Source organism: Phyllostomus discolor, chromosome 13 (assembly GCF_004126475.2).
Source record: "Phyllostomus discolor isolate MPI-MPIP mPhyDis1 chromosome 13, mPhyDis1.pri.v3, whole genome shotgun sequence".
In the NCBI taxonomy this organism is placed as follows: domain Eukaryota; kingdom Metazoa; phylum Chordata; class Mammalia; order Chiroptera; family Phyllostomidae; genus Phyllostomus; species Phyllostomus discolor.
The window spans coordinates 4,299,942-4,310,597 of NC_040915.2; the positions used below are offsets into that span (position 1 = coordinate 4,299,942).

The 10,656-nt window shown below is 43.5% G+C and overlaps 1 protein-coding gene and 1 pseudogene across 1 annotated transcript; both read right to left on the bottom strand.

Moving 5' to 3' along the window:
- Positions 1-1,091: 1,091 nt before the first annotated feature.
- On the bottom strand, positions 1,092-2,503 carry LOC114509810 (annotated as a pseudogene).
- Positions 2,504-3,974: 1,471 nt separating this feature from the next.
- LOC114510360 (olfactory receptor 15-like) lies at positions 3,975-10,322 on the bottom strand. Its single transcript, XM_028528980.2, has 2 exons — positions 10,159-10,322; positions 3,975-5,138 (listed from the first exon to the last, which is right to left on the bottom strand). Exon 2 carries the CDS (start codon positions 5,116-5,118, stop codon positions 4,183-4,185), a length of 936 nt encoding a protein of 311 aa, XP_028384781.1. The 5' UTR covers positions 5,119-5,138; positions 10,159-10,322; the 3' UTR covers positions 3,975-4,182.
- Between the last annotated feature and the right edge of the window lie 334 nt (positions 10,323-10,656).

The following is a 10,656-nucleotide window of genomic DNA, read 5'->3' on the forward strand; positions in this document are numbered from 1 at the left end:
TAGATGTAACTGGGGGGGGGGGCGGGTCCCCTGCATTAGAGCACCTGCGTGGGAGCTCAGAGAGGATTGGCTCCAGGACATGGGGCCATGCCTGCCCAGACTCATGATGGCAGCCCAGTAAAGCTGGAAGGATACGAGTTCTGGCATGTGAAGCCGAGGGTGGGAGGAGTCGGAAATGAGGCTGCAGAGGAAGATTGGCCGCAAGGATTAAAAACCCAGACTTGGCGGCCATTGTGAGGAGGAGAGAACCATGCTGCTTTAGGAGGAAGAGAACCATGCGCAGCCCTGAGGAGGAGAACCACACGGACTTGACGGAGTGGAGACTCCTGCAGCCCTGAGAGAGGGGGAACCACGCGGCAGCCCTGGAAGGAGAACCATGCTGCTTTAGGAGGGAGAAGCACGCGTACTTGAGGGAGTGTAGACTCCTGCAGCCCTGAGAAGAGAACCACGCGGCACTGAGAAGAACCAGAAGACTACCTAAGCCATGGACTTCTATTTCCTTTCCTGAGATACGGTACTCTGGACTGGGCAAAGGGGGAAGGAAGGAAGGACTGTGTCTGTTTGTGGGCATTTTAAGGGACTTGGGGATTTTGGTAAAGACATTAGGTCACTACTTTAAGTTAGTATAGCATTAAATAAACATTTCCTTTCCTTTTCATGAATCTCTGGCATTGAGAGACATCTTTCCTCTGGCGGCGGACATAATGGACCCGGGGCCTTCTTTCAATAATAGTATATTGTCCCAGGCCCCCCTTGTTGTGTTCTGTAACACCATCATGTAAATGAACCACAGTTGTGGTTTTTTTACTTTGTTTTAACGGATCTCAAAATTCTGTGACAGATTTTGGTCAAGTTGTTTCCATTAAAAAGTACTGATTTTAAAAACTAGTAACTTAAAAACTTCCACACACACAAAAAACAAATGGTCCACAAAATATTCTCCTTTCTTTCTCAAGGTTTTATGATGCATTGTAATCATTAGCCAGTCCTTTACTATTAAACCTTAGTGGCCAATTGAGATGAACAGTTCTGAGACCGCCCTTCCACCACTGACTAAAACTGGGGTGGCAGGTGTTGGGGATAATATTCACTTAGTCTTCTGAGTTTTCTAGGCAGACTTGGTGACTTTGCCAGCTCCAGCTGCCGCCTTGTCCACTGCTTTGATGACACCAACAGAAACTGTCTGTCTCATGTCACGAACAACAAAGTGGCCCAGAGGAGGATAGTCAGAGAAGCTCTCAATGCATGTGGGCTTCCCAGGAACCATATCAACAATCTGGTATCACCAGATTTCAAAAACTTTGAGCCATCTCCCAGCTTTTCTCAGAATGATGATCAATCTTCTTCAGCTCAGCACATTTGCAAGCAATATGAGCTGCGTGACAATCCAGCACAGGTGCATATCCAGCACTGATTTGGCCTGGATGGTTGAGGATAATCACCTGAGCTGTGAAGCCAACTGCTTCCATTGGTGGGTCAGTTTTGCTGTCACCAGCCACATTGCCACAATGAACATCTTTGACAGACATGTTCTTGACATTGAAGTCCACGTTGTCCCCAGGAAGAGCTTCACTCAAAGCTTCATGGTGCATTTCAACAGACTTTACTTCAGCTGTGATATTGGCTGAGCAAAGGTGACCACCATGCCAGCTTTGAGAACACCAGTCACCACTCAGCCCACAGGGATAGTACCAATACCACCAATTTTGTAGACATCCTGGAGGGGTAGACACAGGGGCTTGTCAGTTGGATGAGTTGGTAGCAGGATGCAATCCAGAGCTTAAGCAGCATGGTTCCACTGGCTCTGCAATCTTTACAGGTGACTTTCCATCCTTTGAACAAAAGCATGTTAGCACCTGGCTCCAGAATAGTGTCACTATTCCAACCATTATTTGGTATAAGTGCTACTGTGTCAGGGTTGTAGCCAATTTTCTTAATGCAGGTGCTGACTTCTTTAACAATTTCCTCATATCTCTTCTGGCTGTGGGGAAGCTCAGGGGAATCCATTTTGTTAACACCAACAATCAGCACACCCAGCGTGTAAGCCAGCAGGGCATGCTCACAGGTCTGCCCATTCTTGGCAATGCCTGCTGCAAACTCGCCAACATCAGCAACAACAATCAGGACGGCACAATCAGCCTGAGGTGTGCCTGCAATCATGTTTTTGATAAAGTCTCTGTGTCCTGGGGCATCCATGATGGTCACATAATACTTGCTGGCTTTGAATTTCCACAGGGAGATATCCATGGTGATACCACGCTCACATTCAGCTTTCAGTTTATCCAAGACCCAGGCATACTTGAAGGAGCCCTTCCGCATCTCAGCAGCCTCCTTCTCAAATTTTTCAATGGTTCTTTTGTCGATCCCACCATGTTTGTGGATCAGATGGCCAGTGGTGGTAGACTTGCTGGAATCCATGTGTCCAGTGACCACAATGTTTATATGAGTCTTTTCTTTTCCCATTTTGGCTTTGATTTAGTGGTGGTTTTCTTCACATCTGTGTTCTGGTGGCAAACCCATTGCAAAAAAGAGAACTACAGTTTCTTGATCCACTCTTTTATTGATGGGTGCTTAGGCTGTTTCCAGCACTTGGCTATCGTAAATTGAACTGCTATGAACATTGAGGTGCATAAGTTCTTTTTCAATTGGTGTTTTAATGCTCTTAGGGTATAATCCTGACAGTGGGGTCACTGGATCAAAAGGCAATTCCAACTTTAGTTTTCTGAGGAAACTCCATGCTGTTTACCACAGTGGCTGCACCAGTCCGCATTCCCACCAACAGTGCACTAGGGTTCCCTTTCCTCCACAGCCTAGCCAGCACTTGTTTGTTGATTTGTTAATGATGACCATTCTGACTGGTGTGAAGTGGTATCTCATTGTGGCTTTAATGATGGCTAGAGATGTTGAGCATTTTTTCATATGTCTATGGGCCTCTGTATGTCCTCCTTGGAGAAGTATCTGTTCAGGTCCTTTGCCCATGTTTTAGTTGGATTGTTTGTCTTTCTGGTGTGGAGTCATGTGAGTTCTTTATATATTTTGGAGATAAAACCCTTGTCTGAGGTACACTGGCAATTATATTTTTCCATACAGTTGGTTACCTTTTCATTTTGTTGTTTTCTTTAGCCATGCAGAAGCTTTTTAGTTTGAGGTAGTCCCATTTGTTTATTCTTTCCTTTATATCCCTTTCCCTAGGGGTTGTGTTGAAAATATTGCTGTGTGGGATATCTGGAAATTTTCTGCCTATGTTCTCTTCTAGTACTTTTATGGTGTCATGACTTATATATAAATCCTTTATTTACCCTGAGTCCCTGAGTTAATTTTTGTGTATGGTGTGAGTTGGTGGTCGAGTTTTTTTTTTCTTTTTTTTTTTTTTGGCATGTTCTTGTCCAGATCTCCCAACACCATTTATTGAAGAGGCTATTTTTATTCCATGTTATGTTCCTGCCCTCTTTGTCAAATGTTAATTGACCATATTGACATGGGTTTATTTCTGAGCTCTCTGTTCTGTTCCATTGGTCGACATGTCTGTTCTTATGCCAGCACCAGACTGTTTTGTCAGGTATTATGATCGCTCCTACTTTGTTCTTCTTTCTTAAAATTACTGAGGCTATTTGGGATTATTTATGGTTCCATATAAATTTTTGAAATATTTGTTCTATATCTGTGAAATATATCATTGGTATTTTGATAGGGATTTTATTGACTCTATATATTGCTTTCGGCAGAATGGTCATTTTAATGATGTTAATTCTTCCAATGTATGAGCACTATATACACTTCCATTTATTTGTGTCTTTCTTAATTTCTTGTCTCAATAAACAAAAAGATTTTATTTTCTTCCTTTGAAAATTTTTATTTAATCTTTATTGTATTTTTTCCATTACCATTTAGTCCTTTTATACCCTCCTCCCCCCAGCAATTGCCACACTGTTGTCCACATCCATGAGTCCTTTCTCCTTTTTGCTCAATTCCTTCACCTCCTAACCCGCCCCCACCACTAACTGTCATAGTTGGAAGCATTTCTCTAGACATCAAGGCAGTCAATATCAATAGATGGGGACTCTTCCTGGAGCTCATAGTCTCTCACTTGGAAACACAGACCTTCCTGTGTTCATTCAGTTGTACATGGTTGTTCAAGGAGGCAGGCCAGGGTTACCTGGCTTTTTGTGACTCCTAACCTTTTTAGGACTTGACCACTCCCTGGGGCTGCAGAATCCTCTTCCATGCTCTCTGCACATCCTTGTTCCTCAGGGTGTAGATAAGTGGATTGAGCAGTGGGGTGATTACACAGTAGAAGAAGGACATGAACTTGGCTTGAGTGCTATTGGCAGGAGGCTGGAGGTACATGTAGATGGCTGGTCCAAAATACATGAGGACTACCACCAGGTGGGAGCTGCAAGTACTGATCACCTTGTACCTTCCTTGAGCTGAAGGCAACCTCAGCACAGCCCTGGCAATGAATGTATAGGAGAAGAGTACGAGCAAGGGGGCCACCAGTGCAAAGGGGATGGCTCCCAGAGCCAGGGACAGGTCATTGGCAGTGGTGTCACCACAGGCCAGCTTGATCAGAACAGGCACCTCACAAAAGAAGTGGTCTAGTGTATGGTGACCACAGCGGTGGAGCTGAAGTGTGAGCGTGGCTTGGAGCATCGAATTGGCCAGGCCACTGCACCAGGCGGCAGCTGCCAGTTGTACACACACTTGGGGACGCATGATGAGAGTGTACCGGAGGGGCCGGCAAATAGCCACATAGCGATCAAAGGCCATTACCGCCAGCAGGGCACATTCAGTGCACCCTGTCCAGTGGAAGAGGTAGGCCTGGGTGAAGCAGCCCCAGGAAGCAATTGTCTTGTCCGGTCCCCAGAGATTGGCCAGCAGCTGGGGGACAATGGTGCAGGTGACACAAAGGTCCAGCACTGATAGATTGTCCAGGAAGAAGTACATGGGAGTCTGAAGTCTAGGATCTATTGCGGAGAGAAAGATGATGGAGCTGTTCCCCATCAGAGTGAGGACATAGGCCACCAGCACCACTCCAAAGAGGGGCATCTCCAGCCACGGGCGATCTGAGAAGCCCAACAAGACGATTGTGCTGGGGAAACTTACATTTGCTCCTTCCATGGCTTCCACCTCCTGTTTGGCTGCAACAGACAAGGTTAAGAGGACAAACACAACTTTTATGCTTCCATCACTCCATAGCAACACCCTCAAACCTTCAACTATGTCTGTGGGATAATCCCTATAATTGTTATAAATTCTTAAAAGTGTGGTCTGCAGACTCTGGAGAAGAAACAGAGTTTATTCTCAGTCACTTATGGCTGTGGCCAAGTCACTTAAGCTCTCTGTGTTTCTGTTTCCTCTTTTAAAAATGAAGATAAAAACTGTCTTTATCTATATCCATATTCTCCTTCTCTCTCTTCCTATTTTTTCTCTTCTCTTTTTCTCTTTTCCCCTTCTCCCTTCTTGGTCCATCTCTCTCTCTCTCCCTCTCTCCCCCTTCCCTCTCTCCACCCCCCCATCCTTCTTTCTCTCTCTCTCAGTTGATTTATAAAATGCATGGCTCTCATGTCATAAAGAAAGGGGCATTATAATCCTTTGAGTCTGGTTCATTTTTTATTTTTTTACTTTTTTAAATCTTTACTGAAGGATATGTTTATTGACTTTAGAGACAGAGGAAAGGAAGAGGAAAGGGGGAGAGAGAGAGGGGGAGGGGAACATCATCATTTAGTTGCATCCCATACGCACCCTGACTGGGGGTGGAACCCACAACCTTTTGGTGTACAGGACAATACTCCAACCAACTGAGCTACCTGGCCAGGCAGGCACATTCTTAAAAAGAAGTTTGTAAAGAAAACACTACCTGCTGCTTCCTTCCAGTCCAGTGGGTTGAGGACACGTGGGTGCTCAGACGGGTTGGCGGCAGGAATGTGCTGTTTCAGTCACACCGCAATAGGGACTTTTTCTTTGGAGGAAGAGGCATAAGCTGGTAGTTTACTTTGTGCATCCTCTCTTTTTCTTCTAACTCTTGTCTTCCTAGCTTTCACTGAGTTTATTTTTACTTCTTTGTTGTTTTACCCTTTCTTTCCTTTTAGAACTCATTTAAAAATTTTTCGTGTGTTTCCCTCAAATTCTTTCTAAAATGATGCTTTTTCATACCCATAAGCTGTGAATTTTCAAGATGTTTACGTTCCCTTCCCTCTCAAATCCCTACCCCTTACAGGAGACTTTTTCTGGAACGCTCTGCCAGTCTCTCAAACTTGGTGCCTCCCAAACTCCACTGATGCTCATCCAGCAGTGCGGTGAGCCTTCCCTCCACCCCTTCACTGTGCTCAGTGCAGTCATCATCATCCCTCCCTGCTTTCCTGCTCCCCAAGGAGGCCAGACAGATGGTTGCAGCGTGGGGCCATTTAGGAGCCCAAGTACCACAGTACGCAAATACATTTCTCTCACTAATGTCTGTACTTCTCAAACTATCCCATTTACCTCTATAGTGCAAAATTTTACTGGGATGGGCCATGGTCAGAATAGTCACATATCAGTCAGAAGTGTCACAGATGTTTGTCAGAGTAACTTTTTTTTTTTAGGAAAACTTACTGCATTTTTTTTTTTTTTGCAGGTAGGGTAAGTGAGACTGATTAGAGGGAAGGGGATAGCCTCAGAAAGGTGGACAGATTCCCTCTCCAGAAGTCAGAATCAGGCTGACTGCCTAGGGTGCACCCTGAGTTAATCTTTTAATTGCAGTCCCAGGCTCAGTATTTAAATAGGAACCTCTACTCAAGCTTGGGTATCAATATTGGTGAAAAATTAACACTACTAACAGTAACTACGTAGAAATAATACCTATTCCTGTATACCAGTTTTTTCATTCTCCCAGCCCTAGATTATATATATATACATATACATGTGTGTGTGTGTGTGTGTATAATTTTAAAGTTATCCTCAATGGAGGACATTTTTCATTGCTTTTAGAGTGAGGGGAAGAGAGAGAGAGAGAGACATTGATATGAGAGAGAAACACCAATCAGCTGCCTTCTTGTATGCACCCCGACTAGAATCAAACCCACGACCTTTTGGTCTACAGGACAGTGCTCCAGCCAACTGAGCCATACTGGCCAGCACATATCACTGTTAAGATCTATTCTTTCACCGACTTCCAAGTATGCAGTGCAATGTTAACTGTAATCACGATGCTGTGCATCAGATCCCAGAAAGCATTTATGATCTAACTGGCAGTTTGGACTGTTTGACCAGCATGCTCCCCATCGCCTCCTCCAACCAGCGCCTGTAACCTCTGCTCCACTCTCTGTTTCTGAGTTTGACTTTTTAAAGTGAGATGATCAGTATATTGCTTTCTGCCCTCTTTCACTTATCATGGCGCCCTAACGTTTCACCTACGTTATCATACATGGATTTTCTATAGCTGAATACTATTCTCTCATTACATAAATACACACATACATTTTCTTCATATATTTTTTTCTCAAATTTATGTACTCATTAATCAATGAACACTTAGTTTGTTTCCATGCATTAGCAACTGTGAATAATGCTGCAGTGAACACAGGGGTGGAGGTGTCTCTTTCAGACGGTGGTTTTACTTCCTTTGTATAAATACCCAGAAGTGGAATTGCTGGGTCATGTGGCCCTTTATTTTTGATTTTTGAGAAACTTCCACACTGCCTTCCACAGTGGCTCACCAGTTCACACTCCCATCAACGCTGCCATGAAGGTTCTCTATTCTCCACATCCTTGCCAACACATCTTTAAAGAAAAAAACCAGCCCCAGCTGGCGTAGCTCAGTGGATAGAGCGCGGCTGCGAACCAAAGTGTCGCAGGTTCAATTCCCAGTCAGGGTTCATGCCTGGGTTGCAGGCCATGACCCCCAGCAACTGCACACTGATGTTTCTCTCTCTCTCTCTATGTCCCTCCCTTCCCTCTCTAAAAATAAATAAATAAAATCTAAAAAAAGAAAAAAAAGAAATCCTGAATAAATAATTGCTTAATGATCTTTAAGAAACATTTTTAAAAAAACAAAGAAAAAAACCTTCTGCTTTATTGCTTTCTCTTTTCCATCATTCAAGTAAAACATGTTTTCAGACCTATGATAAGATAAAACTAAGCAATATCTTTAAAGCAAAAAATTCTACCACCTAGAGTTAACCAACATAACATTTCGTTGTATATCTTTTTAAAGATTTTCCTATACGAATATATACTTTTTAAAATAAAACTATTTTCCCAATATGTAAATATATGTATGGTTTTCTTTTTCATTGTTCACTTTTCCAATTACAGTTTACATTCAGTGTTACTCTGTATTAGTTTCAGGTGCACAGCATAGCAGTTAGTCCCGCACTTTACAGACTGGTCCCCTGATATTTCCGGTCCCTGCCTGGCCCTGTGCCTAGTTATTATGATAGGGACTGAGTCTGTTCCCCGTGCTGTAAGTTTCATCCCTGTGGCCAGCCTGTTAGCACCAGTCTGTCCTTCAGCTCATCTTAGGTCTTGTGTTGTTGACGAGAGCTGTGTGAGATGAGGGCTCACTGTGGTTTGGATTTGCATTGCCCTGAGTCGCAGCGATGCTGAGCACCTAGGTTTTATTTTTGATTTGGCAGATTTTTTTATTCTCTTCTTTTGAACTCTTGTTCATAGTTGATATGAATTATGGATGCCCCTTCAACTTTTACTTAATTTGCTTTTTAGAACAACTGACCAACTAACTAAATATAAGGTTATTTGGGGGGAATTTCTTTGCTTCTCACACTTCTGTGGAGAAGACACATCTTTAGGGGGCTTGACTAAGATGATGTCTTGGGGAAGCAGTCTTACCTGCCGCGCTCAGAAGTGGAGGCTGCCTGCCCAGAGGCGGCGCCTGCCCTGTGCGGCAGACGGTGTTCTGGCACCGCGATCGTGTCTCCGTTTGACAACAGCGGTGTTAGGTGTTTCCCCGGCAGTGGGTTTCCACAGGAAAATTGGTCTGATGTGACCAGCAGGTTGACTTCTTTCCTAAATCCTGCATTATGGCTTTATTGTTTATATGTTGCCTTTCTCTCCCTTCCCCGCATTCCTCATTCTATCCTCTTCATCTCGGGGTTTTCTTTGTTTTGTTTTGTTTTTTACTTTAGAATGCAAAGTTTGCTACAGTAAGTATTTTCATATGCTTCAAATTTGGAAGGATATTTTACTCAACAAAGAGCATATGTAAACTGGATTTAATAAAACAAATGCCATGAAATTGGAAAAGTACTTTCATGAGGCTAGGGAGAAAAAGGTGAGTTAAGATTTTTGAAAAATGCTAAAAGTTAAAATATTTCTATTTGTATTTAAAATAAAAGTATACAGGATGTAACAGAATCACTGTTACACACAATCAGTCTGTTTTGGGAAAATGAGACCAAGCAGGGAGCATTTTAGCCCCATCTTGCCGAGTACCTATGGATGAGTACCTTGCACTTTTTGAAATACTTATTTTTTTACACTCAAAGGTATGACAGCACAGTATATTAATTTAACTTGCAAATGTCCACAGTTGTGGACAAACCCTGAGGATCAGAAAAAGTACCACTGGATAAGATGGGCAAATATTACGCCAAGTTTCAAGAGGAGAGAGGACAGAATCCTGGGACCGGACATTATTAAGCTTGATGATAGATCCTGGAAACACCTACAGGAGATTATTAAATAAATAGTTTGTAACCATTCTGAGACTGTGATCAATAGTAGTAAATACAGGCTAATTCTAATAAAACATGGAGAAAGTAGTGTGGTCCAGGGGATGGAGCTGTCAGTGTTGGTTAGGGGGTGGGCACCATGTCCCCAGGTTGGATGTCTGGTGTAGGAAATGAGCTGAGTGTTTTTAACTAGAGTGAATATTTCTGAATCCACGTTCTGTCAGTCACAGACATAGTGGTTTCAGGATTAAACAACAAGCAAAAGCAAAACACAACAGTACACAAGAGTCAGCATGGCAAGAGAAGTTTGTTGTCATGACTCGTATCCTGCCTCCCACCTTTAACAGTGATCCAGGCCCATTACAACTTAGCCTCCACTTCCTCACCTCTAGATGAGGAATTAGCACAATTTACACATTGTTTGCTCATTATAAACTGGTGCTAAAGAAAGGGCAAATGCATGTAACCTGGCCTGTCCCACCCGTATTACCTCGAGGTGAAAGGAGGAGGAGGTAGAGGCAGGGAGCTGGCACTTGGGGTGTTCAGACCTGGGCTGGAAGGATGCAGGCTGTCCTCTGAGGGCCTAGGGTTCCGCAGAGAGAGGGCAGGACCAGTTGAACTCAGCCAAGAGGGAAAGAGAGCGCTTGTTGACATTGGAGGGGCCTCCTGTGATTTATTTTCTTGGATCCTCTGAGACCCGAGATACTTAACATAGATAATTAGTGCAGGGGCTAAGTGTATAAAAACAAATATTCTAGAGGGATTTCTACCCCTAACTTACTGTGTTTAAAATAATTTTTGCCCTGGAGAATATGCCTCAATGAGCTGAGGGAAGGATCCTGAAATGATAAAATTGTCAGAGAACAGGATTGAGATAGAGTCTCTGGCGCATTCAGCTGTTTTTGTGGCCCCCTATCAAAGAATGCACAGTGGGACAGACTGATGTCCATCCTGGGGGAGTTTTGTTAAATATTACATGGTTGACCCC

What these genes read in the sequence shown, in the direction of transcription:
- LOC114510360 (XM_028528980.2), bottom strand. Translation starts at nt 5,118, where the DNA reads ATGGAAGGAGCAAATGTAAGTTTCCCCAGCACAATCGTCTTGTTGGGC.